The sequence below is a fragment of the Pollicipes pollicipes genome, unplaced genomic scaffold, assembly GCF_011947565.3.
Source record: "Pollicipes pollicipes isolate AB1234 unplaced genomic scaffold, Ppol_2.1 Scaffold_4740;HRSCAF=5597_pilon_pilon_pilon, whole genome shotgun sequence".
Lineage (NCBI taxonomy): Eukaryota > Metazoa > Arthropoda > Thecostraca > Pollicipedomorpha > Pollicipedidae > Pollicipes > Pollicipes pollicipes.
The window spans coordinates 9,306,618-9,334,267 of NW_023596545.1; the positions used below are offsets into that span (position 1 = coordinate 9,306,618).

The 27,650-nt window shown below is 61.2% G+C and overlaps 3 protein-coding genes across 4 annotated transcripts in view; 1 reads left to right on the plus strand and 2 right to left on the minus strand.

The window, feature by feature from the left end:
• LOC119099523 (vinculin) overlaps window positions 1-16,270 on the plus strand; it is a 35,715-nt gene extending 19,445 nt beyond the window's left edge. The window contains exons 6-20 of one of the 2 annotated variants that reach the window (XM_037222679.1): window positions 211-416; window positions 1,239-1,403; window positions 2,090-2,463; window positions 2,830-2,959; window positions 3,468-3,620; window positions 4,210-4,387; window positions 4,972-5,065; window positions 6,563-6,666; window positions 7,053-7,144; window positions 7,532-7,616; window positions 9,520-9,680; window positions 10,056-10,271; window positions 10,981-11,071; window positions 11,858-11,902; window positions 14,359-16,270. In XM_037222679.1, coding sequence (XP_037078574.1) covers window positions 211-416; window positions 1,239-1,403; window positions 2,090-2,463; window positions 2,830-2,959; window positions 3,468-3,620; window positions 4,210-4,387; window positions 4,972-5,065; window positions 6,563-6,666; window positions 7,053-7,144; window positions 7,532-7,616; window positions 9,520-9,680; window positions 10,056-10,271; window positions 10,981-11,071; window positions 11,858-11,902; window positions 14,359-14,525 — 2,261 coding nt within the window. In that variant the 3' untranslated portion in view covers window positions 14,526-16,270. The remainder of the gene's footprint in view (window positions 1-210; window positions 417-1,238; window positions 1,404-2,089; window positions 2,464-2,829; window positions 2,960-3,467; window positions 3,621-4,209; window positions 4,388-4,971; window positions 5,066-6,562; window positions 6,667-7,052; window positions 7,145-7,531; window positions 7,617-9,519; window positions 9,681-10,055; window positions 10,272-10,980; window positions 11,072-11,857; window positions 11,903-14,358) is intronic. The other variant, XM_037222680.1, reaches the window with a different exon arrangement.
• Window positions 16,271-16,869: 599 nt separating this feature from the next.
• On the minus strand, window positions 16,870-21,134 carry LOC119099525 (MICOS complex subunit Mic60). The gene is made up of 6 exons (XM_037222681.1): window positions 21,038-21,134; window positions 20,466-20,610; window positions 19,891-20,052; window positions 19,278-19,471; window positions 17,899-17,993; window positions 16,870-17,520 (listed from the first exon to the last, which is right to left on the minus strand). The coding sequence occupies exons 1-6, from the start codon at window positions 21,086-21,088 to the stop codon at window positions 17,343-17,345; spliced, it is 825 nt and encodes a 274-aa protein (XP_037078576.1). The 5' UTR covers window positions 21,089-21,134; the 3' UTR covers window positions 16,870-17,342.
• A 323-nt stretch (window positions 21,135-21,457) lies between these two features.
• LOC119099003 (MICOS complex subunit Mic60) lies at window positions 21,458-25,995 on the minus strand. The gene is made up of 9 exons (XM_037222050.1): window positions 25,987-25,995; window positions 25,875-25,945; window positions 25,206-25,415; window positions 24,573-24,652; window positions 23,479-23,616; window positions 22,904-23,030; window positions 22,442-22,613; window positions 21,926-22,141; window positions 21,458-21,475 (listed from the first exon to the last, which is right to left on the minus strand). Exons 1-9 carry the CDS (start codon window positions 25,993-25,995, stop codon window positions 21,458-21,460), a joined length of 1,041 nt encoding a protein of 346 aa, XP_037077945.1.
• Between the last annotated feature and the right edge of the window lie 1,655 nt (window positions 25,996-27,650).

Sequence of the window (27,650 nt, forward strand, 5' to 3'; positions counted from 1 at the left end):
TGTGGCGCTGCTCTGTCGCGCCTCTTCCGATTCCATGAATGTCGTGACAGTCTCGTGTTGTCCTTAAATGGAAACCCGTTACATTCACCACCAGTCGTTCCGAGCCACAAAGCGCACATAACATCCGCGCCGACACCAGTCAGGTCACAAACAGCGTCCACGTTTCACTCCGCCGCTTTGTTTTGACCTGAGCTCGTCGCCGTCCCTCAGGCAAGGGCGCCGAGGAGGCGGCCGAGAACCGCAACTACCTGTCGAGCCGCATGAGCGACGAGATCAACGAGATCATCCGCGTGCTGCAGCTGACCACCTATGACGAGGACGAATGGGACGCCGACCTGCTGACCGTCATGAAGAAGGCCGAGAACGCCATGGGGCCCAAGCTGCAGGCGGCGCAGGACTGGCTGCAGGACCCGCAGGTGCGCTGACGTCCGGACGCTGGCGAGGGGTGCAGCTGAGAGGCGCGGCCGGGCGGCAGGAGGGTGGCCGGGGTTTTGAGCCAGAGCTGCAGCGGCGCCGGTATCGACAGGCAGTGCCGCCTGGCGGTCGGCGAGAGTTTCACAGCTTGTTTGATGACTGTGTGTGCTTTACCCCTTTATGCTATGTTATACGAGTTGTTAAACGCATTTGCGAAGAACACTTTACACATACATAAGACAGCACTTTAAGTCTTCCTCTACATGCATTTTTCAAAACGATTATATGTAGGGAATTCAAAATTATTATCTCCTTTTGTCCAAAATGTTCTAAAAAAATTCATTTCTGCTGGTTATTCGACGAGGAACAAGACTTAAGAGTACTGCGGTTTGTAATGATGCAGTGTTGTTCAAGTTTGGGGAATGAAACGAACATACTGGATTGCAGTATGAAGGAGGCAGTGCAGACTACGTGTGTCGCGGTGGTATATCAGGCTGTAATAACGCACAGCATTTAGTCCCTCGATCGCATTTAGGCCTTGGAGGATGTAGTCCTTTGACCAACTCGCGTGAAAAACGACAATTGGGTGTTCCTTTGTGGGGATCATGATAGCTTATGTGCATTTGGATATCTGGTAACTACATTTAGGGAAATTCGAGTGAAATGCGGCATACGGGAGCATGGCAGTATGCCGCGCAATTCGCAGTGTCGCCCTTAGCAATTCGAAAATGAAGTTGAACGCGACGCCCCCCCCCCCCCCGTGTCGTGTCCGCTCGCCGCCCGAGGCGCCGCCGCGTGACGCCGGGCCGCACTTACTCCCGCAGGCGGTGCGCGGCGGCGTCGGCGAGAAGTCGCTGCGGGGCGTGCTGGAGCTGGCGGGCCGCGTGGCGGAGCGGGCGGCGCCCCAGGACCGCGAGGCCATCAACAAGCTGGCCGGCGACGTCGGCGCCATGGCCGACGCGCTCTGCGAGCTGCGTCAGAACGGACAGGTGCGGCCGGCGCCGGCGCTCGGCGCGACGGCCGGCGTGGCTCCGGCGGCAGCCGTGCTGCGGGCCGGCCGGTGTAGTCGTGCTCGCTGCCGTGGATGGCGACCATTGGTCCCGGCGAGTCCCGGGGTCTTGGCCGTCTTGTGGCGTGGTGCGCTGTTGATGTTCTCTCGCCCGTGTCGAAACATCGCCATGCAGTTCGACTGTGATGCCGGTTGTGGGTGCGCTGTTCTCGACTCCTCCACTGCAGAACGCCTGTCGGCAGACCATGCCGCTGCGGCTGATCACGCCCCGCGGCTAACCACGCCCCGCACCTGACCGTGTCCCCGCGGCTAACCACCCCCCCCCCTCCCCCGCGGCTAGCCACACCCCCGTGGCTAACCACGCCCCCGCGGCTAACCACGCCCCCGCGGCTGACCGTGTCCCCGCGGCGACCATGGCCCCGCGGCGGCTAGCCGTGCCCCCGCGGCTGGCTGTGCCCCGTGGCTGACCGTGCCCCGCGGCTAACCACGCCCCCGCGGCTGACCACGCCCCCGCACCTGACCGTGTCCCCGCGGCTAACCACGCCCCCGCGGCTGACCACGCCCCCGCACCTGACCGTGTCCCCGCGGCTAACCACGCCCCCGCGGCTAGCCACGCCCCCGCGGCTGACTGTGCCCCGTGGCTGACCGTGCTCCGGCCGTCGGCAGGGCGCCACGCCGCAGGCGCAGAGCCTGGCGCGCAGCCTGCAGGCGCAGCTGGGCGAGCTGCACGGCCTGGTGCGCGGCGCCGTGGCCGGCGTGGAGCGCTCCGGCGTGCAGCAGCCGGCGCACACGCTGGCCGGCCGGCTGGAGCAGGCGCGCCGCTGGCTGCAGGCGCCGGCCGCCGCCGACGGCCGCGCGCTCGGCCAGGCCGCCATCCAGCTGGTGGTGGAGGAGGGCCGCCGCGCCGCCGACAGCCTGGCCGACCCGCAGCGCCGCCAGGTGCAGGCGCTCTGCGACGACGCCGACTCGCTCTCGCGCCAGCTGGCGGACATGGTGCGGCGCGGCGAGGGCGACTCGCCCCAGGCGCAGGCCGTGGCCAGGTGAGGGGCGCCGAATGGAGGTGGAGTCTCCGTGACTAGGTGAGGCGGACGCTGAGGAGAGGGGGGGGGGGGGGGCGAGTCTCCGTGGCCAGGTGAGGCTGACGCTGAGGGGAGGGGCGAGTCTCCGTGGCCAGGTGAGGCGGACGGGCGCGCGCACTCTGTGTAGTACAGCGCGGTCAGGACACCGCGCTGCCCTGGTCGTAGGTCCGCCGTGCACTCACTCGTTGCAGCGGCAGCGGCGCCGTTCTCAGTGCTGCACTGTGTCCCCTGCAGTGGTCCTGCCACAGTCCCCCCCTCTCGCCCCGGCTGTGGGTCTGTCGCCTCCGGCCACGCCGTCCCTGACCCGCCGCCGGCGCCGCTCCCCAGGCAACTGTCGAGCAAGCTGCAGCAGCTGAAGGACCAGATCCAGGGCGCCCTGGTCGAGCGCGTGGTGGAGGACTTTGTCGACATCGTGACGCCGCTGAAGCAGTTCAGCGAGGCCAGCCTGGCACCAGAGGTCAGCGGCAGTGGCGGCTGCCGCGCGGTTAGATGTGCTGCCTCCGGGGCATGTGCGAGTTGCAACGTGTGGATAGGAGGCTTTGTGGATAGGAGGGTGTGATATACGTTTTGTCGTTAGCGTCATTGGTGTATGGTTCGGCCTTCCTGTTCTTCGCATAGTGGTCTGAAATAGGACCACACACGTGCCAGTTAAGCACATATTTTGAAGTGGGACTTCCATTGTTAATGGCTCTCCTCGCTTTCCCGCAACGTCGCATATGTAAGTTGATGTTCTCTGGTATATTCCCTGGCTACGCTGTGCTGAGGACCCGCCTGGTAACACGAGCAGCCGTGACTTAAGATCTGCGTATTAGGTGCTGGCCTGTGACCCCCGTGACATGACGTGTGTGATTGTGGTCAGGGGCCATCTGTTTGCTCCGTTCACCCTTTACACTCCTCAAGTTGAGGGTCAGTGTGACGGCAGCGTTGTCCGCGCCCTCTCGTGACGTCGCCGGCCGGGTCGGCAGGGCGTGCCCGGCCGCCAGGAGGCGTTCGCCGACAAGGCGGACAAGCTGCAGCGGTTCAGCACGCAGGCGGCGCGCACCGGCCGCATGGTGGCCTCGGCCGGCGCCACCGGCAACAAGAAGCTGTCGGAGGCGCTGCAGGCCTCCGCCACGGAGGTCAGTCGCGATGACCCCGGCCGGCCGGCCTGGGGCGGCGGCCGCGGCCGGCGCTGGCACACTCGCGCAGCCAGCCGCCGCCGCCGCCGTCGCCGTCGTCGTTTGCTGGCGCTGGCCGGCCATGGACTGTGGCGGGGCCGTGCGCGCGCCAGGCGGGAGTGATAGCGCCGTGGCAGGACCTGAGCGGTGACGACCGGAGCTAGCCGGTGGATAGGGATGGAACCCTGTGGTGGATAGGGCGGGCCCCTGCTTTCGCAGTCGGTGCGGTCGGTGCCAACCCCTTCATGTAATATGGTCGTAGGGAACGTGTATTGGCCTTCGGCTTAGACCCGCGTCTGTGCTGCTTGTGTGAGTGACACGGGCTGACTCGCACCGCATCGTTGTTGGTCGTGTGACTGCGAGCGACGACTTCACCAACCAGCCTATGGAGAGGGCCCCTAACATCCCCTCCCACGGTGGCCTCTGTGTGGCCTGTCCAGGTGAGGAGCTGGCACGCGCAGCTGCAGCTGGTGAACAGCCACATCGCCCGGAGTGTTCCGTAAGCGACCTTTCCCTGACCGCTGTATGACCCTTCTGTGGCCCGGTGCAGGTGGAGAGCCTGCACCCGCAGCTGGTGAACGCCGGCAGCATCCGGCTGCAGTACCCGGAGAACAAGGCGGCCGACGAGCACTTCGAGAACCTGCGCAAACAGTACGCCGAGTCGATCAGCCGCGTGCGCGATCTCAGCGACGAGGCCATCGACGTGGCGCAGTTCGTCCGGCAGTCGGGTCAGTGACAGGGAGGCGTCACCCGGCGGGTCAGGGGTCAGGCCGGCGCGGACGGGGTCAGTGGCGGGGTCGTCAGCGGACCTGGCTGTGGCTGATCAAAAGTCGTGCTGGAAGGGTGTGGGTTTGTTGTGGGGTGTGTTGCCGGTTTGGAACGCGGTTTAGTTGACTTTTGTAATAGGACGGAGCAACGAACAATTGGCATCTCCCTGCTTCCTGAATCTCCTCCCCTGTTGGGCGGGGCGGGGGGGGGGGATGTTTGGAGGTCGATGCTGCTCAGCTGGACCGAGGTGTTCGTGTTATGGGCCGGTCCGTACTGGAGTTGCCCGTGAACTCCGCTGGGGTCCGGCGTCGGATCGGCGCCATGATCACGCGTGCCGCCCCGCAGTGCAGTCGGCGTCGATGATGGTGCCGTGGGGGCCTGGGTCTGGCGGGAACAGCTGGCGGGGGACTGGGTGGGCGTGCTCCGGGCCGGCGGCCAGCCACTCCCCGTGAGGCGCCCCTGGGGGGACCGGGTGGGCGTGCTCCGGGCCGGCGGCCAGCCACGGCGCATGGGACCCCACTGACCGTCCGCCTCCCCCCGGCAGAGGAGCTGATCAGACACCACGCCGACCGGTGCGAGACCGGCGTGCAGAGGCGCCAGCCGGCCGAGGTGGTGGAGAACACGTCGGCCATCGCTAGGTACGCGCCGCCCCCGGCCCGGGTCCTGCGGCGCAGGCCTCACGCCCGTCCTCGCGGGGCCGCGGCGGCTGGCCGCGCAGGGCCGGACCATTGGTAGACGCGCGGCGCGCGGACAGGCGTCAGCGCTGCCGTCACTTAGCCAGCTTCGCCGGGGCTTTGATGGTCGTTTCTTATGTGGGCTGTGTGGTGCAGTGACGATTTTAGGTGCTGTCCAGCTCTGCGTTCACCCAAAGGCATGCTTTGATATCTGTGACGCGAGCCTGTCGGATGTTTCTGTGTTTTTGTTTCTGTGATTGGCGAGGTAGGTCTGCCTAGCGCAGTATTCATCACATACGGACTTAAGTGATCCAATGCTTAGATCAGGGCAAGCCGAAATGAGAATGCATCACTGTCACCAAACGCGCCTCAGTGGTGCAAGCTTGTGCAAGGTCTCTTGGTTATTGGTAATTGTGCTCTTCTGACGACAGATCGTAGGATGGCATGTTTTGGTGTAACATGCATCATTGCTACGGGACATCTATATTTTCCAAAGCGGGCTATCTTGGGGCACATGTCACGGGGCCTAACGATGTAACACCATTAGTTTACGCACACCCGTCGACGTGACATATCGTTTGCGTCCATCTATTTGCGAATTTGACACCCGCCGTCGGTGGGACCGCTCTGGCCACCGGGATTGGACCGCGTATTGGCTGGCGGTGTGCCACGTTCGTCCCATTTCGCTCCCCCCCCCCCTCCCCCCGGACGTGCCACCTGCGGCGCCGTGTAGACACACACACACACACACACACACACATACACGAGTGACGGCGGCGGTGACGGGCCGCCGCTGATGACGGGCTGTCTCCCAGCGGCGGCGCGGCGGCGGCTGACCGCTGGCCGGGCGCCGGGGTCGGACCCGATTTAACCTGGGCCGGCTGTCACAGCGCCGCCGCCGCCGCGCGGGAGCAGAGAGGGGAGGGCGCCGAGGTGACGCGCGACGACAGGTCAAGGTCGTCGCGGTGGGCGGCTCCGCGCGGCGGGAATAAGCTGTCTCCCGCCGTCGCCGCCGCACGGCTTGTTACCTAGACTGTGTGGTGGTCCGGCGAGCACCGCCCGCCAACGCGAGCCGTCCAGTCGTGGTGATTGTGATGAGTTTCGGTGCGCAGCGCATTTGCAAGCAAATGTTTCGACCTTGCCAGCGCAGTTGTGAAAGCGTAACAAAAGCAGTGACCGCTATCTGTGCCCGTGATACGATCATTAGAATCGCCCTCCTGCCATTATGCGCCACGGCTCAGAGCCTTTTTACTTATGAAACCGTTTCCAGACTGACCCGCCGTGCTCTCGATTGGGAAGTTGTACACAAACTTGGGCTGCGTTTGCTATCCGCGCATGACGACCTGCTCTCATCTCACCCCCGTGCCTGACGGGTCGTTTTCGCGTTACCCCCGCACCTGACGGGCCACCCTGACCTCGCCCGCCCCACGCCTTCGCCTGACGCGCCGGCGCCGTCCGCAGGCTGGCCAACCGCCTGCTGATGGTGGCCAAGAAGGAGGCGGACAACTCCGAGGACCCGCGCTTCATCAGCCAGATCCAGCTGGCCAGCGAACGGCTGCAGCACGGTGCGTCGGGCGGCCCCGAGCCGCCGCCGGCCGTCCCCGATCGGCCGCCTAACGAGCCGGCGGCCGTCTATTTCGGCCGGTCGGCCTGTCAGCCGTCGTCCGGCCGCCGGCGGTGACGCACGCGGGACACTCGATCGCGCCGAGGTGGCCCGCAGAGAGGTGTCGGCGCCGATCGGGGGCGAGGCGTGGCCCCGGGAGTCGCCGTGCTGTGTTGTGCTCCGCGTTGACGCCCGGGCGCCCGGTGGCTTTCCTGGCGACGTCGCTGTGTTCCTCCGCGCTCTGTCGGGGTGGGCCTGTGAGCCGCGTGCCGCCGGGGTTGTCTCATGCCGCTGGCGCGATCCCCGGGGCGTGTCGCTGCTGACCTCTGACCCCGCGCGTGCCCCCAGGCGTGACCCCGATGGTGCAGAGCGCTAAGACCGTGGCCATCAACCCGGCCGACCAAGAGTCGGTGCGGCGCTGGCGGGCCTCGAACCGGGAGGTGAGCGCGCGGCCGCCGGCTGCGAACGGGCTGGGTGGACGCGTGTGACGCTGCTGACGCTGAACGTGAACGTGACGTGACGCTGCGGAACCTGGGGAGGCACGATAGCGGGCGGGGGGAGGGGGGCGATGTCTGACGCTGTGCCGATTAACGGGCGCTGGGTCGGCACTGCGTCGACAGCGTGCAGACCCGATTGGTGTCAGTCGGGCGAGAGAGTTACATACTTGATGTTCCTGGGTGAGCCGGCGTTTAAAGCCAGCCCAACTTTGATATCGCGTCATTCCTCTGCACAGCGAAACGCAGTTCACTCCGTGAAATCGAACGTGCGCGGCAGTGGGCTGATTTGCCCTGTTTTTGCCCACCTTGACGTAACCTGGGCTGGCGCAGCTGCTGGAGGCTGTGGCAGATGTGAGGAAGGCTATCGGTCCGGAAGCCGACCTCACTCCCAGCATGGCCCAGATGGAGCTGAACGGTGAGCATGGCTGAACACCGCGCTGAGCACTGCCTCTGTCTCTGTCTCTGTGCCGTCTCTGTTCGCCTCTGCCTCTGCCTCTGCCTCTGTCTGTGCTGGCGTGTCGCCCGTGTTCTGTCTGGCCGGCGCCCGGGAGCGGAGCCGGTCAGATGTCCCGCTGACCGCCGCCGGCCTGCCTTACAGGTGCCCCGAGCCGGCCGCCGCCGCCCGGCCACTTCGCACACCCTTCGGCTGCAGGTGACCACCCCTCCCTCCCTCCCTCTCTCCCACCTCACACGGCCCGTCCAGAGTCATCTGCATGGCTCCAGCTGCGGCGATGATGCGGCAGTGTCCGTCCTCGCTACTGTGCCGTTGACCGCGACCGCCGAATTCGCTCCGAAGCCGTGACCTGTTCATCGGAGTCTAAGTTCGGAACTGGCACCTCAGTCGGCCGCGTTTTTCTCTCGGCGGGAGTGGCACGTCTTTGTGTCCGTGCTCGGTTGCCGTTCCTGATCCAGCCGGCGCCGCACCTCTAACCGCCGCCGCCGTCTCCAGGCGAGCCCCTGTACCAGCGCCAGCTGCTGCGGGAGCCCCTGGAAGGTAACGCCCGGGGTCGTGCCTGCCTGCCTGTCTGTTGGTGTGTTGGTGTGGTTCGCGCGTTTTCTGGTCAGCATGCGGCGGCGGACGGGCGCGCCGGCGGCCGGCACGCGCCGTCGTCTGCCCGCCAGCGTGCCCGGGCGGCCTGGCTGGTTTGGCGGGGCGGTCGACTGCACGCGGCGGAGTTCGGGGCGTGCTGTGGCGTCGCGGGCATGCCGGGCTCTGTCGCTGGATTCGGCTGGACTCGGGCTGGGCTCAGCATCGGTACCGGCCCGGCCTGGTCGTTCGCTACTAGCTCGAGGAGTCGAGCCCTGGAAGTTATGATGCGTCTGGCATGCCGTGTGTGACCCTCCCACCTGGGCTGAGTGTCCGACCGGCGCGGACGCGGCCCGCTCGCTGACGCGCGCCCGCCGGCGGCGGCACCGGGACGGTCGCGGCGGCCGCCGTCCGCGGCTCCGCTCAGCCTGTCGGCGGCGGCGGCCGCTGGCGGGTCCCACCGCGCGACACGTGTCAACGGGCGGACCGCGGGAGATCGGGCTGCTCTGCTTCCCTGCGTAGTGAGAGGCGGGATAGTGTGATTAGTCGCATCCGGCATGTCGCCAGGATTGCACGTTTGTGGCCGCCCCGCCCACAGTCCCGTCATCGCCCGAGAACGCGTTCGCAGGTTACGGGATCGCGGTGCGCCTGCCCTTCAGTGGGTCCTGCAGGGGCTTTCCAGGATGTTGTTGGCGTGCGTATTGATCAGCATGTCCAGCGCGGGTGTCTCCGCCCGCTGCGCCCGTTGGATCGTGGTCTCCACTTATGAGCGAGTAGATCTGGCCGCTTGATTCCCGGGGCGTGTATCCTGCCTTCGGATAAAGCCATGCATGATTTTCTCCATGTGTTCTCGACAGTTGTGATTGGACGCTGATCCGACTCTGTCGCTTCCGCAAAGCGAGTTGCTGAAGCGTGCCACCTCCGGGGGGTGAATTCACCGAATCCACCCAGCTCCCACCAGTGTCCCTGGTCTGCAGCTTCCCGCGCGCTTCGGCTGATCCTCTCGGTTCGACAGGCGTCGAGCGTGGGCTCCACCAGCCCCCGATTTCATCCGAGCCGGACCGGACTCAGTCCGACTCATGACCCCCGGAATCAGGCTGTACCCTTCTTGTTCCTGTTGCGCGGCTGTGCTCTCGGCCGGCTGAACTGCGGTACCTCAGAACGTGCAGCTCCCTGGTAAACCTCCGCCCCGTCTGCGTGTCCAGAGTTTTCCGAGCGTGTCTCTGCCCCGAGTCCGACTCCCGTCGGCTCCTCCGCGCCGCTGACCCGCCGCCGGGCGCGTCTGCGACAGAGGCGGCGCCGCCGCGCCCGCCGCCGCCGGCCGGCGAGCAGCCGCCGCCGCGGCCGCCGCCCCCGCCAGAGACCGACGACGAGGAGGACAGCCAGCTGTTCCGGCACGCGCCGCCGGCCAACCAGCCCATCATGGCGGCCGCGCACGGCCTCCACCAGGAGGTAGGTGGCGCCACCGCCGCCCGGCCTGCCCGGCTCTGGGTGTCGTGCGTCAGCAGCTGCAGAGGAGCGTCAAGTGGGCTCTGCAACCACTGCTTGCAGAGCCTGATTACCATCAGTTTTGCGTGGGCGTTTGTTGATTCGTGCTACAATTTTAGCTTTGCGTTCTATGAGGTGTACTTATAAGGTTATTTTACTCACCAGCTGTGCTCGATGCGCCCAGAATGCTCTCACATTTTCACACAGTAGGTCAGTCGGCTGCTTGATATGTCCAGGGACCTCTTCCCCGTCCCCGTGACCACCAGCCAACACCCTCCTCACCCCACCGCGCGCCCGTCCCGCGCGCGTCGCTCAGAAGCCGCCCGGCGTCGCCGCCAGGTGGCGCAGTGGAGCAGCAAGGACAACGACATCATCGCGGCGGCCAAGCGCATGGCCCAGCTGATGGCGCAGCTCAGTCAGCTGGTGCGCGGCGAGGGCGGCGGCAACAAGCGCGACCTGATCGCCTGTGCCAAGGCCATCGCCGAGGCGTCCGAGGAGGTCACACGGCTCGCCAAGGAGCTGGCGCACGAGTGCACCGACAAGCGCATGCGCACGGTGAGGGCGGGAGCTGGTCTGGGAGGGGGGGGGAGGCGAAGGAGGAGATGACGACGGCGAGTTCGGCGAGCGCGGAGGAAGGGGGGGGGGAGGGTAATGAGTTGTGTGGCCTCGTGCTGATCAGGGGGGCTTCTGTGTGACCGCTGCGTGAACTCCGGCTTAACAACAGGCTCGTGTTGTTGTTGGGCTGATTTTGTCGCCTCCGATCTGATATGTGGCGCTTAGTGACTACATATCATGGGGGCTTCTGTGTGACCGCTGCGTGAACTCCGGCTTAACAACAGGCTCGTGTTGTTGGGCTGATTTTGTCGCCTCCGATCTGATATGTGGCGCTTAGTAACTACATATCATGGGGGCTTCTGTGTGACCGCTGCGTGAACTCCGGCTTAACAACAGGCTCGTGTTGTTGTTGGGCTGATTTTGTCGCCTCCGATCTGATATGTGGCGCTTAGTGACTACATATCATGGGAAGTAACGCATTTGTTTTGTCGGCAACAACTCCCGCAAGCATGGCTGCGCAACGTTACTGGATTGTTTTTTTGTGCTTCAGGGCGCACGTACGGCTGTCTGGGAATGTCAATACGCAGTTGTTTGAGGGCATATGTACAGCTGTTTGAGCGCTGTGTCCTCCCGCGTGTCCGCAGCGGCCCAGCCGGTGCCGGACACGCGCGCACGGCCACTGACACCGGTCCCCGTTGTGTGTCCACAGCAACTGCTGCAGGTGTGTGAGCGCATCCCCACCATCGGCACGCAGCTGAAGATCCTCTCCACAGTCAAGGCCACCATGCTGGGGGCGCAGGGTGAGTGGCGTGGCGCGCGTGCTCATGCACATCCGTCGGCATTGCTGTGTATTGTATTGTTATTTGCATTGTTATGTATTGGACCGTTATTTGCTTGGTGATGTATTGTGTTATGTTTGCGTTTTCACCGGGTCGGCGTGGTGCCTACTGCCGCCTGAATCGGGATGGGTTAACTGCTGACAAGATTTGGGGGAGGGACGCGTCTGTTGCCATCGATTTGCACTGATCGGTTTGCGCTGCAAGCGGGCCATAATGGGTGAAGGGCACGACCCGTTGTGGGATATAATTGAGGTCCAAGAAGGCGTGCTTAGTTTTCTTCGCGTTCGTTTTATGAACACGGGTTGTGTCACAGAATTCTGCTTGCTCAAGTGTCCACGTGCACGCTGACATACGTCTTGCCTTCCTTTGCACAGTTTTAGTTTGTGCTCATCAAGCGACGGCTCGACGACGGTTATGATGCATGGTGGTGTAATTTTGAATTTTAGGCGCACCTCATGCCAAAGGCGATCACAACCCACGAGCCAATGTTCTGCTAGAGCCACGCGTCGTCAGCCGGTGCCCTTGCCGGGTCCAAACCAAGTCACCGTGTGTACCGCTGATGGTATCTTGACCTGTACGAGCTGCTTCACCCTCCGCTTGGAGAAGTGCGGCCACACAGGCGCCGGCGCGGAGGCGTTGTCTGCGTGCCGTGTCTGCGGCTGAGTACCTTGTCTGGGGCGTTGTCTGGCCGTGCGTGTCTGCGCATCTGCTGTGCGTCAGCGCTGCGTTTCTGCTGGCGTGTTTTAGATGACGAGGCGTTCGGTCGGCGGGAGGACGGCATTGTGACCAGCGGTAAAGAGCTGGGCTCCGCCCGCGCTAACTCGAATGCGGTAGCTCGATTGCTCTAACCGCTCGCCTGCCCGCTGGGCTGTCGGCGGACGTCCAGCTAACTCTGACCCCGGCCCGGCAGCGGGCGAGTCCCGACCCGGACCCCATCCCCTCAGCAGAGCAGCACCCGAGTACCACGGAGTCTCTTACCGGACACTGCCCACCGTGCCCGCACCACGTCCGTGTGCCCTCCTCCCGCGCCACATCCGTCTGTCGGTCTGTTGAGCCGTGTCCGTCCGGCAGACAGCATCGGGCCGCCGAACGCCCGTGCCGCGGCACACCGGCCGACTATCCTGAGGCGGACGGACTCGTCCTGCCCGTCCGCCAGCGCACCCCAGTCCGCGCGGCGGCGCTGACGTGTCGCCCGGCACCGCTCCCCCGCTGCCCCGTACCACCCCCCCCCCCCCCGCCCGCGTGCGTGCGTGTGTCGTGCGTGGCCTCGGACTGACCCGGCGGTGTGGGCCGGAGCCGCCTGCATGCCGCGTCCGGCGCCGCCGACGTCGCTCGGCCAGAGCCAGCTAACAGACCGGTCGGTCGTAGCGCGCGTGGTCTTCAGTAACCGACCGCAGATCGAAATAATACCGGCTTGGATCTGTAGCCCGCAGCCGTAGATGTTTGGCTGAACTTTAACATGCTCCTGTGGTGACCGATGTGGTTGCCGTTAATGACATCTCCGAAGCACTTGGAGTCGCTCGCAGCTAACAGCGTCGTGTATGGTCAGCTAGTTTGCATTAATTTGCAAAGTTTTGTGGCGCTCCTGCGCGCTGGCAAAGAAAGTGAACTCGCAGGCGCATGAGGTTGGCAGTTTTCTCTGATTTCTTTATGCCCACACCCAACACCGTTGAACTGTTGGGTTAAGGTTAGTGGTAGCATTGCTGTTATGTTGTTTTTTTTTGGCGAATGGACTACCCGCCTTTAGATGGCATTGGTGCGGCTTTTGCTCTTGCGAAATCCGCGTTTTTTCTCAATCAGTCTGCCTCAGGAGAACCCAGCCACTGCGTGCCATAGTACCCGTAACGCCTCAGAAGTTCGACTGCCTGCTTATAGGTGCTGTTGTCAACGGCTGATTTCGCTGGTTAGACCAGCATTAATGCTAAGAAGAAGCAGGTTATGTCGGAAAAACTACGGGTTTACTGTCATCCCATTTTTAAAGAATTGCATGTCTGTCGCAAAAGTAACGCAATGTTTTCCTGCGTCAGCTCCATTGCAAAAAGAGGAACATTTTCTTAAAATAAAGCAATGACGGAACTTGAGGTCGTCCTTTGCGATGCACCGTAAACTTGTTGCCCGAAAAAAAACTCATGAAAACTGCATCTCATTTTCACTCCGTGCGGAGGAAAACGACAGCTGTTCGAGGACGTTGGATGTTAACAACATAACCAAAGCTTGTGTGATTATGACGTTTCATCAGTACCTCCTGGGATTGTGAGGCTGATCGCTGTCGGTATGGAAATTCTTAGCTCATGATATTATAAACATATTCGTTGTGGCCAGTAGTTTGCTATGGTTAAACTGAACAATACAAATATGACTGGCCACCTTGAGTTAGGCACATCGAGATATTTCCAAAGGTTCATTTAAGATGCAGGCGAGATGCCGTTTTTCTACGTTGGCGACACACGTGTATATATATATATATATATATATATATATATATATATATATATATATATATATTGGCGTATGCTGTTTTTTTTAAAGTGTTTTTGGAACACCGTGCGTAGATCAATAGATAAATACGACAGCATGTCAACGTGGCCGTCCATAAATTTATGTTACAGATTTTCGACAATTTTTTAACCTTCCTTCCCCTCTGGTTATGCACTGGTTACACTGGGCGACTGGAGTAGTTGCGCTTTGGTAATCGCAACATCTAAAAAAGTAACGTTGGTGTGACCCATAGTTGAGGTACAGATAAAAGTACAAATTATTAGTATATTCCTTGTCATGAAGTTTATTAACTTGTTTTTAAAGATTTCAGCGTGATTTACATCCAGATCTGAGGACAACGTTACGCTGTCTAAAAAAAATTGTCTTTCCCTCCCTTGTAGCACTTCAGATACGGTCGATCTTCCCTATCTTCTTACCCTTCATACGTAACGTCATTTAGGGATGGCCCCAAATGACCTAATGTGCACACGTTGATCCACCACCAAGGTACCAGAACTCCAGCTCGTGTTTGATTTGGGCAGGACTGCCTCTACCTCGCATGCGCGATATTGCGACGTGGCCACTCGCCATCACGTGATCCTGGTCCATTAGCTGTCCATAACTGAAGTCCGGGAAAATCTATAAATAAGGCCGACCGCGGTGCGGCCAGCCCGCCGCCCGGTGTGCGGTGCTGCCGCAATGTGTGCTGTCGAGCGGCGACGTGTCGCGTTGGCGGTAACCTCCATGACCTTGTGTCTGGTCACTTCCAGGCACTGAGGAGGACCAAGAGGCCACTGATATGTTGGTCGGCAACGCTCAGAACTTGATGCAGTCAGTCAAGGAGACGGTGCGGGCGACGGAGGCGGCCAGCATCAAGATGCGCACAGACGCTGGCATACAGCTGCGTTGGGTGCGCCGATCGCCTTGGTACCAGTAGACGTCCATAACACACGGGCCGTCGACGGCACGCAAACGGCGGGCGCGGCCGTTGTGTGCAGGTGGTGGCGGCGCATCGACAACGAGGGAGACGGGATTGGTTTCCCCGACTGTCCTAGGTTATTAGATGCACATAACCTCGTACACTGCCGCTGCCGAGAGGTGGCCCGCTGTCCGCAGAAAGCCACGCCTGTAGTAGATAAACATAACTGTGCGAAAGGCTGCATTGGACGGAGCTAGCCGGGCAGCCGGCCGTAGACAAGTTTTGAGGCGTGTTTGTTGGTGCTCGCCGTCCGAGGACATGAGTACTAGAGCCTTCCAGAAGTTCAGGGGTGGTATTTTAAGGCATTTCGCTTCGATACTCTTCATTTGCTAATGCTGGTTCAAAATTCAAGTAAACTCGGCTGGAGTTTAGAATGGGGGTACGGTTTATGAATTTGTTAATGTATTACTGTGCTGAAATCATGTCTGTCTTCGTCTGCTTCTGGAGCTACTAGTTAATCAGTTAATACTAGATGCGTCTGCCAATTACGAAAAAGTATGTAGTTATGTCAAAACAATAAGCTGATCGTAAGTTTCTATGCGACGCCAGGAAGGGTTAATACCATCCAGATCGTTTCCATTGTTCACCGAAAACTGAACAAGATTGGTAGTAAGGTACTTAGAATTTATGTTGGATGCGCAAAACATGTATTGGTTTGCCCAATGCACGGCAATTATGCGGCCGCAACTCTCGACACAATCGCGTGCGTAATTACGCACAATGCGTATGGTGGGCAGTCGGTGTTCGGTGGCCTTTCTCGGCATAGTGGACACCAGAACCCTGAAGGTGCTTAACAGCGCAGTGCGCTGAAAAAGCGACCCGAGGGCACATTCTTATCCGCCTGGAATTTGCTATATTATATGTTTAGATGAATTGTTTGCTAATATTTTCAGCTTGTTTTGTTTGGCCGTCGTTTTGATGTCTGCGTAGACTTCGCACTATGGTTTGTCAACCATGTGTGTGCGTGCGTGTGTGTGTATCATGCTTCTGCGAAGTTCTGGGATGATCCATTTAACCGACAATCTTTTTTTCTCGCAAATATTTTATTGCGGATGTCACCACAACGTGCCATGAGCAACTTGTGAACAATTGTCAGTGAGGCGATCAGGCGTGTGTCGCGATATGTTGGCGCGGTTGGTCCGTCAGTGGAAAGCCCTGTGGAAACGGCGACCCGTCCGAACTGCGTGCGCCGACACGTACCGTCACATTTGACGCAATGGCAATACCGCTGGTGTACGGGCGCGCGGCGTCGGCAACGGCCGGTGTCGTCGGTGCCCACATCTGCCGTGAAGCGGCGATTAACTTGCGTGTGCGTTACTACAATCACGAACCGGGCCGTACGCAGCGCTGTTTCGCGCGCCTCGTTGATTTGGGCGGCCTGAGCGGCATCCAGGTGCGACGCGGCTAACTAACCGGCGTCTGCCCCGGGCCGGCGCCGACCCAGCCTGTCTGGAGCTGGCGCGGGGGCTCGCTGTAGGTGTGAGGTGGCGCTGGGCGGTGCGGTGGCCACGACCGGGCGGCTGGAGCCCCCTCCCTTCCCCGCTCGGTTGTGCTGCGGACTGACCTGCCTCTTCTCCACGAGCTGCTCGCTAGAGGGAGCAGACGTGGCGCAGCCCAGCGCTGTGACGCACTGTCTGCGCTGATCTTCCTAACCGACGCTGTGAGATTGCCAACTAACGTCCAACAATACATAATAGCATGCGCGAGGAGTTTGCAGTGAGATAACTAAGATTGGCTCAACCTTGCGGCGTTGGTACTCACCGCGCAGCCGCTATTGTGGTTTGCATTGGCTCAACTTGCGCTGTTGTGGCGGCATAGCGAGTGTGTGCAGACGAACAGGGAGCGCATTTTGGTGGAGCTTTTTGGTAATCACGGACACCACATTCGTCCACAGGGACTGATTTGCTAGAAGTTTAACACCGCACGATCGGCCACGTTCATTGTGTGGATTTTGTCATCCTGGCTGGGGTCACCGGCATCTAAGGCCGACAGTTGGAAGTACGCGCGTTTCGTCTGGCTTGGACGACGGCATGAGCACCAGAATAGGCAAAATACTTTCACTACGATAACCGGAACCGCTCTTAAAAAGAATCCGCCCCGCGGACGTGAAGTGGTGCACGGGGGCATGCGATTGTCCCTGTGCCCTGTGGTGTCCGCGGCGGTGCAGGTGGCCGGGCCGGACTGGCCTCTCAAATTCCTCCCGTGACGCCACCAGGTGACCACGTCCAGTGTTTTTGTACCTCGCACTGCCGCCGTGCATCCCTTCATTAAATCCGGCGGCGGTCGCACGCAAACGTTCGAGTGGCAATGCATTGTTTATTCGGTAGCCGGTCCAACCACGACCAACACAACGCACCGAACTGCGCGATCACAGGGGCATCGGGCGGTGTTAAGGACAGCTCAAATTCCCAGCCATGCTCTGTGGCGAAACCCTAACCTCCGACCACGTGGTTCATCGAGACGTAACTGAAAAACCGGTGGTCGAGGACGCAGGGACGCATGTATGCAACACACACGCACCGAGGCGCCTGCACGTTCCCAACCTATCCGCGCGATGCGGGAAAACAGCCCGATGCCTCGCGATAGGTCGTCACGGCACATCTACGTGAAGCTCTTGACCACGTACCCTTGAACAGACTGCTCGGGCCTCACCAGCAGACCGCCGCAGCAACCACCTCCGAAGCGACACCCCTCACGACGCGTTCGCTCTCCGCTGCACCCATCACGACGCATATATACTGACATCTAGCGGCGCGCGGCGCAACTAGGGTTTCCTCAGAGCGCCTGCAGGCCTGTGGCGGCCGCGTGCGCGAGCAGCGCGTCGGCCGCTTGGCGAGCCTCCAGCATGAGGCGGGTGTCGCGCACCCAGTCGGAGGCCACGAGCCGCGGCTCACCCTGCAGCAGGCTCATGTAGCGCACCGCCTGAAGAAGGTCGTCCTTGTCCACGCAGTACCTGGCGGCAGTAAATGCGAGCGAGTCCAGGACGTGATCCGGTCACCGGCAGCGGACAGATCCGACCACGAGTGATGCGCCGATCAGTCAGAAACACACGTCGAGGGGTTTCCATTTCCATGGCACATGGCAAGCCCGCGCACCAGCCGCGTCCCACTCCGGCGCGTCAGATCAACTTATTACTGGTAAACTTACTTACTAGTCAACTTAACAGACCAGATGAACTTACTATTAGTTTACTTACTTCCAATTATTCATTTATTAAATACAATTCAACTTCACAGCCAACTTCACGCCAAAGGAGCACCAAAAGCACGCGTCGAATGGTTTTCATGGCAACACAGCTACACTACCAACACGCCATCTGTCGGTCACACACCTGGCTCGCGCGATGATTTCGTACGTGTTGAGCTTGGGGCTGATCGACTCGTCGCGCTGCTCCTTGCCCGGCAGCCGCTCGAACGCGTCCACCACCTGAGGCGAGGGGCAGTCAGGGGATGTGCCGCACCAGCACTGGCCACGCCGTCAGGGACGGTCGGGGGATGTGCCGCACCAGCGCTGGCTACGCCGTCAGGGGCGGTCAGGGGACGTATCGCACCAGCACTGGCTACGCCGTCAGGGGCGGTCAGGGGACGTATCGCACCAGCACTGGCTACGCCATCAGGGGCGGTCAGGGGACGTATCGCACCAGCACTGGCTACGCCGTCAGGGGCGGTCAGGGGACGTATCGCACCAGCACTGGCTACGCCGTCAGGGGCGGTCAGGGGATGTGCCGCACCAGCACTGGCTACGCCATCAGGGGCGGTCAGGGGACGTATCGCACCAGCACTGGCTACGCCGTCAGGGGCGGTCAGGGGACGTATCGCACCAGCACTGGCTACGCCGTCAGGGGCGGTCAGGGGACGTATCGCACCAGCACTGGCTACGCCGTCAGGGGCGGTCAGGGGACGTATCGCACCAGCACTGGCTACGCCATCAGGGGCGGTCAGGGGACGTATCGCACCAGCACTGGCTACGCCGTCAGGGGCGGTCAGGGGACGTATCGCACCAGCACTGGCTACGCCGTCGCCTCAGGCTCCGCTGACGTCAGCCGCTGTCGGCCGCGCCATACAGCCACTGTGCAAATGGTAACCGAAGACGCGTCACCAACACACGGTTTAACGTCAGTTAGCTGATGCTGTTTTGTTGTCAGGACAATACGTCGACAGGAAAAAGTCGAAAGTCGAGCTAACAGTTGACAGGGATAAAAACTGCATCTGAAAAAGTAAAACGACAAGAAGTCAACAGGGTAAAAATCGAATCAGAAAAGTAAAACACTACCCACTCCGGCGCGTCAATACTCATGGGACACTCGCTGGGCAGGAGCGCCCTACCACACCTGACCGCTCATGCGTCACGACAACACCAACACACGTGAGCAGCACCAGCTACAGATTGGCCGCTCTGCTCACGCTGCAACGGATGCACACGAGATCAAATCAATCACCGCACACGACACGGCACCTGCGACTCAGATGCATACGGCATTGGCAGCCGGGCGCGTGTTGGCAGCCGGGCGCGTGTTCGCAGCCGAACGTGTGTTGGCAGCCGGGCACGTGTTCGCAGCCGGGCACGTGTTCGCAGCCGAACGCGTGTTCCAGCTGAGCGCGTGTTCGCAGCCGGGCGCGTGTTAGCAGCCGAGTGCGTGTTGACAGCCGAGTGTGTGTTAGCAGCCGACCGCGTGTTGGCAGCCGGGCGCGTGTTGGCAGCCGGACTTACCAGTAGCGACTGCAGGTAGCTGAGGGCGTACTTGAAGAGGCTGCCGCCCTCGTCGTCGATCATGTTGACCCGCTTGCAGAGCCGCTCCACCTTGCAGAAGCGCTCGCGCAGGGCGTCCTCGGTGTACACGCCGCGCTCCAGCACCTCCTCTGGCAGGCTGGTCAGCACCGACTCCACGAAGCGGTTGGCCTCGCCTGGCCGGTCACGTGACAGAGATGAGACGCACACTGGCGGCAGGCCGCGCGCAGGCCGGCCAGAGGACGGGGCGAGGCGGACACGCGGCAGGGGGCACAGCGCTGAGGTCTGCAGACTGCGGAGGTGGTCCGCAGCCCTACCAGCAGCGCCCAGCTGGCTCAGACCGCACCAGCCGTTCGGCGTCAACCTTCGCGCTGAGATTTGTTATCAGCGTTACCTGGCACTATTAACTACCACCGACAGTGGCATCACAATATGGACGGCGTCTCGCCACCTCGGCTGGTTCTGCTGGCGCGCGTTCAAGACGTTTGCTTTTAATACTACTGACACTCCCGACGTACGGGCTGAGGCACAAACCGTCCCATGGTCATCACCTCTCAGCTAGAGAGTAACGCCACTGGCGCCTAGCGGCCGGTACCTGCCACCTGCCGGATGGCGGCCACCTCGTCCCGCAGCGGCTTCAGCTGCTGCTGCCAGCTGGCGGCGCCCAGCTGGCCGGTGCGGATGGCCTGCTTCAGGCCCTGACACGCCACCCACATCTCCTGCGCGTGGTGCGCCGCCCGGTCCAGATCGGCGCGCGCTGGGGGAGCGGGCGCCGGTCAGGCCGCGGCCGCCGCGTCAGCCGGCACAGAGCGGCGCAGGTCGGCCGCGCGGACACCGGGGCGGCGTGGAGGGCACGGGCACGGAGTCCGTACCCCGATCATCGCGGCGCGGACGGACAGATGATTTGGCCAATCACGCGCAGGAGCGGAGCGCGAGGCCGCCCCTCGCCAGGGTGTCTGCGCCGGCGAGACGAGCGCGTGGCCAGCCTGGATCAGTCACCGTGTCGTACACGGGACGGGCGCATACACAACACCAGAGCAGGCAGAGACGCGGCAAGAGGACACGTTAGGCGACGACCAGCCTGCCTAATCTGCGGCGCGGACGGAGCACGCGTGCGCCCTGCAGACTGGACTGAGGTCGGCCAGCGCGGCTCCCCGGCGTCCGTCTGACCTGTGATGGCGTCCCGGACACCCTTCAGCTCGCCCATGACGACGGCCAGCTCGGCCTGGAACTTGTGCCGCTCGGCGCGCAGCCGGTCCTCGTGCGCCGCCTCGAAGCGCCGCTTCAGCTCACGCTCCTGCACGGCCAGCACGTCCTGCCCGGCGAACAGTGGGATGCTGAATATGACATCACGAGGGCTCACGGTCTCAGCTTCCGAAGTGAGGGGTCACGACCCGACCCAGGTGAAGGTGGCGTGCTTGGAGCATTTTGAGCCACGCAAGGGCCCGGAGAGCCACGGCGCTTGGAGAGAAAATGTCCCACATATATCAGGCAAGTTTCCTCGCGGCACCCAATCTCCACATCCTGACTTGCGCAAAGGTTGCTAGACTTTGTGTCCCACTCAAACGTGCACACGCGTCAGGCATGAGTGGCACTGGTCCTCGACCCTCACAATCATACGACCTCGGCGAATATCGGGTTTCGGCCCCACAGCGAAGCAACGGCAGTGGCGCCTGAGGACAGTCTGGGACACGTCGGCGTGTCCAGCGCAAGTCCCGGAGAAAGAGAATGAAGGAGCGCACCTGCAGGTGGTCAGAGTGGGCACCGGCCTGCCGGCGCAGCTGCTGCCGCATCTCGTGCTCCAGCTCCGTCTGCAGCGCCTCCAGCTGCTGGCGGTGCTGCAGCTCGTGCTGGCGCTGCAGGCGGCTCAGCTCGGTGGCCAGCCGCTCCTCCAGCACGCCCTCCAGCTCCTGACGCTGCCGCTCCAGCGCCGAGCTGAACTTCTGCTGCTCCACCGTCTGGCAACGTGGCGTCGTCGCACCGGTCACGGGCGCGGCGGGGCAGTATCGAACACCGGCACAGACTCAGCCGGGCGACGCAGGCTATGGACACCGTCTCAGCGCCCCGTAACGGTCACGGGCGCGGCGGGGCAGTATCGAACACTGGGACAGACTCAGCCGGGCGACACAAGTTATGGACACTGTCTCAGCGCCCCGTGACGGTCACGAGGCGCGGTGGAGCTGGAATCGAACACTGGCACAGACTCAGCCGGGCGACGCTGGCTATGGACACGGTCTCAGTGCCCCGCAACGGTCACGAGGCGCGGTGGACCGGTATCGAACACTGGCGCAGGCTCAGTGGGGCAAAGCCGGCTATGATCACTGTCTCAGCGCCTCGCAACGGTCACGCGGCGCGGTGGACCGGTATCGAACACCAGCAGACTCAGCATGGCGAAGCAGGCTATCGGCACCGAATCAGCGCTCGGCACGTGCCATTGGCATCAGTGCATCACGGTCATCAGCGGGTCAGCGGGTCAGCGGCTCGCACAATCGACACAGGTCACCAGGGGCTCACCATGTATCGGTCTCCGCCACGACCGAACTCCGCCACACCCCTGCCTGTACAGCCGGCCTCGTCGGGCCCGCCCTGCCCGCGTCACAGCCCGCCGGCTCGCTCCAGCCGTCACTCACCAGCATCCTGGCCAGCTCCTTCTGCAGGTAGAGCACCTTGCGGTAGGCGTGCACGAGCAGCACGTTCAGCTCCTCCTCCGAGAGCTTGCTGTTCTTCTCGCCGAGCACGACGCCCGGCACGATACTCGACATTTCCTGCTGGAACTTGGTGCGCGACTCGTCTACCAACTGACGGAACTCGTCCATGACACGAGCCTCGCTCAGCGCCGCCGCCACCTGCCGGCCGCCACCGCAAGCTCTAGTGCCTGATCTCGACGACCGGAGGTATATTCCACGATACATATTTTGGATGGATGTGGGAAAAGGAGGGGAAGGGGGGGGGGGGGGCAGAAGTGACAACTGTTAATTCGTTAACCTCCTATCTGCATTATTTACCATATGTAGTTTAAGGGTCCTGCAACATATGCATGCAATACACGGTTTTCTGGAACACACGCTCCTAGGTACAGTCATCCCCGTGAGTAAATTTGACTGTATGTTATGAAGACAAACACTCGTGGTAGGACCGGACCTCACCTTGTTTTTAGCGGTCTCCAGGCGGTAGTAGGCGTTGGCGAGCGCCTCCTGTATAGGCGTCAGCTTCTCGTTGGTGGCCGTCACCTTGTTCTGGCGCGAATCCTCGATGACTGTTGACAGCTTGTCCAGGTACTCCCTGTCGTAGAACGTCAGCCAACTCGGGGAAACGCCGCTGGACGGCGCCGACACGGATCATGGGTCCGGGTTGGCAGCCATAAAAATTGCATTATTGATGAGATGGAATGCAAGACAAACCCCCAACTGAGCCGAGCAGGCTAATTACATTCCATGACTAAGACAAGTGACAGGTAACAGCGTAGATTCGGGCACATCAGTAACACTATCGCATCTAGCGTGAGGGTCAACACCATGTCCGGTCGCAATCGCACCAAACACAAGTGTTTAAGCGATTCCGAAAGCCAATCTAGGCAAATCTTCCGCGCCCAGCGCGGGGTCACTGACCTGGCATTCCGGGCCAGCTCTTCGGCCTTCTCGCACATCTGCGTCTTGATGTCCGCCGAGCTCTTGACCTCGGTCCAGTCGGCCTCGGTGGCGTCGTCCAGGCTGCGGAACACCCGCTCCACGTGGCCTGCAGCGCGGCGGGCCGGGTCAGCCCGCCGGTCGCCGAGGTCACACACAGCGGCACGGTGGGGGGGGGGGGGGAGGGGGTTGGTCGAGTCACCGATACGGCGCCAGCGGGGATGGAGAGGGGAAGGGAGCACGGCTGCTGTGGCTGCTGGGCCGCAGACTTGACAATGCATTGGACCCAAACCATACTAAGCAATGCGAGTGATGCAATGGCAACGCCCGAAAACACTAGCGACTTTCGACGCATCGATCGTCGGCATACGTCGACCGTATCGACAGGCGCATCTGAGCCTGCTACACAAATCGCACAGGACACCAACAGCGCACCAAGCACCAGCAGCGAGCCGACGAGCGCGTCCCGCCCGGCGGTCGCCGCGGCCCGTCGGAGCCGCAGTCGCTAACTGACAGATCTGCGCCGGCGGACTGACCGACGACGGCCGAGGCGGCGCGCTGCTGGGCGTCGACGGCCACGTCCAGCGCCATCTGCGCCTGCTGACTCAGCTCCTTGAGCAGCTGCTCCAGCGCCAGGTTCTCCACGGCGTGGTCCGTCTCGACGCTGCGAGCCCGCTCGGCAGCTCGGCTCGCCTCTGCGCACGGGGAGAGACGTCACCACGGCGCCACCGTATCGCAGCGGAGCCGCACGTGCCGGCGCCGCTTACAGCACAAACGGAGGGGAGGGGAGACAGGCGCTGTGGGTCAGCGCAGCGGCTGTCGTGAGTCTGCCGCCCGACGCGCAGACGCCATATCTTTTGTAAAAGCGGTACCATCCGCTTTCCTTTTGACGACAGGCGGTGGGCGGCAAGCACAGAGAGCTGCCTGCTCAGACCGCTGCCGGCCAACACCGCCAGGAGGCCGGGTCAGCCCCGACGCCGTGACCAGCCGTCAGTGAGGACGCCGAGCCGTCCAGACCCGGCGGGTCGGCGAGCCACGGCGCAACGCCCCGAAAACCGGCACGCAGTGACCCCAGGTGAACTGCACCCGGCTCGGCTCGGCTCTCACCGTCATCGGTCGATGCGGCCGGCTCCGTCTGCTGCTCGGCGGCGGCGGCCGGCGTGGAGGCGGCCGGCTGGTCCTCGGCGGCGGCAGTCGACGACGCTGCCGAGGTCGGACGGAGGTCACGCGAGCACGGCGGCCGGGGTGAGCACCGGCGACGGTGGCAGCGTGTGGCAGTGAGCTCAAAGAGCCACCATGACACCCAAGACTGATCCTCAAAGGCAAATATCACCATGTTCTTCTACCATATAGCACGTTCTGGCGTGAGCGCAATCTTGTCATCGATAAAATGTTCACTGCACGAGCCGGAGAGTCCCATGTAGCAGGAGTCCTCGTCACAACGTTAACGCTAAAAATCGCCTCATGTTACGCAGCCGTGAAAAAAAATCATGGTCTTGAAAAAAACGATCTAGCAAGAATTGTTTATCCTCATCACGAGCGACAACCCTTCGACGAAAATGCCGAGCCATGTGAAAGAGCAATCCTGGTCACGCGGCACAATCCGAGCAGGGGGCGAGGAAAAACAACATCGGCGCAGGCCTGAACTCACCATCCACTTTTGCGTCAGACTTCGAGGCGTTATCCTCGGCTTTTTGTTTCTTTGATTCAGATACTGGAGCTGGCTTTTTCCTGTCGACAGGATGGCACGCGATCAGCGAGTGTGACGTATGTAATAGAACAACTAGGACTAGCGCTTCACTACTAAAGATCCATGCTGTGTTCTGGAATGACCTGTACATATAAAGAACATAATCAACAACACACACTCATTCCAATGGCTATAATAAGCATCACACAAGCCATAACGAGTTATCCACACCTTCGTGTGTCAGTGCACACACTTGTACCGGATAACCCTATTACAAACAAATTCATTGATTACTTCAAAGGTCACTACTAAATAAATCACAGCCGTGTGGCCCATAAGAAGCATTCATGCTAATATTCATGTGAGCTACACTTAGTTACATGTATATGCCACACAGACGTACATAATTTATTGACTGTGCCTCAAGTGGTCACCGTCTCACATATCTTTGCGATTCACGAGCGTATGTGTGCTCATCCCATTACCCTCAACCCTGGCCGCATACCACAATCCCTCTTCAGTTGCGCGGCAGTCACCTAGCACCACGATCACCTCCACGCGACAGCGCGCCCACCCCGGCGCGGCATCACTTACGGCCGAATTTTGGAGGGCACCTCCGGCATCGGCGGCGGCGGCGGCTGTGGCATCCTCTCGCCCAGGACGAGGCCGAGCGGTACGTCCGCGTACGGCACGGACGCCTCCAGCGTGTCCCGGAACGTGGGGTCCAGCCAGGCGTAGGCTAGCGTACCGCCCAGCGTGAGGGTCACGGCTGCCGCGCCGACTGCCACCGGCGATACGCCACCCCTGGAGGCGGCCGGCGCGGTCAGGGCAGAGGTCAGGGCAGAGGGGTCAGGGCGCAGGGGTCAGGGCAGAGGTCATGGTACAGGTCAGGGCGGAGTTCAGGGCAGAGGTCAAGGCAAAGGTCAAGGCAGAGGTCAAGGCAGAGGTCAGAGCAGAGGTCAGGGCAGAGGCCAGGGCACCTCGTGATACCCAGGCGAGGTGGCTGCCCCACAGTCACGGAGGCACACCTTCCCCGGCGGCGAGCACGGTGAAAAGGCAGCGCAGATGATGTCGGACACTGGCCAGGTCCGCTCCAATCGTGACAAGCGTTTGAAAAACAGGTTCAAGAAAGGGCTGAGGCAAGCCGCCGGATCCCCTCGCCGGCTGGCCAGTGTTATCAGCGAACTGAACAAGCAAATCGCACCAATTATCAGTGATCTTACCCACATGGCATCACCACTGGGAGGGCCAACTGTGACTCACTTTTTTGGCGGGCCCGTGGCCTGTGACCTGGCGGCGAGCTGTCCGGGCAGCGGGGCTGAGCGCGAGCCGACCTGGCGACAGACCGCACGGACTCACTGCTAAGGCGGCTCACCAGCGTCATCTCGGATAGATCAGGACTGACTGGCCGGTCGCCGACGCACAGATGACCCTGAACTGCAATGCATTTAGTGATATGTCCTCTGTGGCATGGCATGGAATGTCCAAACCAATGATGCTTCGACAATATAATAAAAAAGATTCAGCTTGTTACACATCAGCAACACCCTAAAAGTACTGTACCACAAGCTTCCAGCCTTTTGGCAATTAAGTTATAACCGAATATTGCCAAAAAGGTTTCATAGGTCCTACGTACTAACAAAATCTCCGCCTAATAAGCTCAACTTACCCGGGACAGCACACCACGTGAAGCATGGTTGGCTGCACGAAACATTGTGGTGAGTTTGGGAGTGGTGTGGGTGGTGGCTGGTGGTGCCTACTGCCTGTCCACCTGAAAAAAACAGACGAATATCTGTTGAGACAACTGATTAAATCTTCTAGAGTGCAATGATGGCCATCGCGTCATGCTACTGTTGGCGTAAAACTGCCTGACGCCCTATTTTCGGCGATAGGCGGATCTCGGTATGGATCAAGTACTTGCCGAGGACATTTCAGACCACCTGCTTGCTACAGATTCCTAAGATCAAACGAAAATTGAGTGGGAATTGTAAGTCATTGGTGATGATAAGAACCTGCACAGAAATAATTGCTTGTGGAAAAAGCCGCTGCGCCGCTGGCCTCGTCAGAGTCTAATCCCTACCCTATCTGACCTTTAACCCATAGTTTCTACCCTGTGACCGGTCAGTTGGGTTCCTGCAGCGGTCGCTAAAGCTCGGCACTTATTTTGGGTCGACCTCAGCTTGACTGAACTGCACACTGGATATCTTTTGGGCGTCAAAAGGGCGATAGGAAAGAAAAAAAACTGCACTTCTCTCGCCATAAATACAGATTAATACCCGGCCGTGTTTGTCTTCGGCTTAATGTGCAGTGCCGAACGAAGACCTGTATGCGCCAGTTCGTTCCATGATTTTGTCGGTTGGAGGACACGAGATCACACGGACCGTTTCCTGCCTTTTTGTCCGACCGTGTCAACGTATTGGGAAGACGCTGCGCATATCGGTGAAATCGGGACGGCAGCCCGTGCAGTGAGATTTACGCCTCGTATGTCGACATCGTCTGAGCCCACATCGCCCCAGCCCTGGACAACTTCGCCATCGGCTCCATGCGACGGCACAGTTACATCCGATCCGCTCCTAAGGAGGCTGTGACGGCGGAGCGCCTGGCGTGCGGGCTGAAGGCTGACGGCACCATGTTCAACAGCACGTCCGAGCTAACCGTCAGGAGACTGCTCCACGAGATGAGGCGCCGGTACCGGCCGCCCCGGGGGCAGGTACACGTGCGGAGGGGTCACTGAGCGTCGTCTGCGGCCGGCTCCAGGCGCTCCAGACTCTGACGCGGCACCGGACAGATGGCCGACAGGTGGCGTACACCTGGACGAGAGCTAACTCGGCACGCGGAGCCACGGCAGGGAGCGAGTGGACGGCACCCAGGCCACCATAGGCACCACCGCCACCCATTCAGGAGACCGAGAGATGGGGAACGTTTCATCGTGGTGGCGCTGGATCTGCCAACCGGTCCATCGACAACTCCTGCCCGAGCTTCACGCCCAATAACACCAGCGGCGAATGTTACGGCGAGACGAAGAGCGACCTGTTCCTC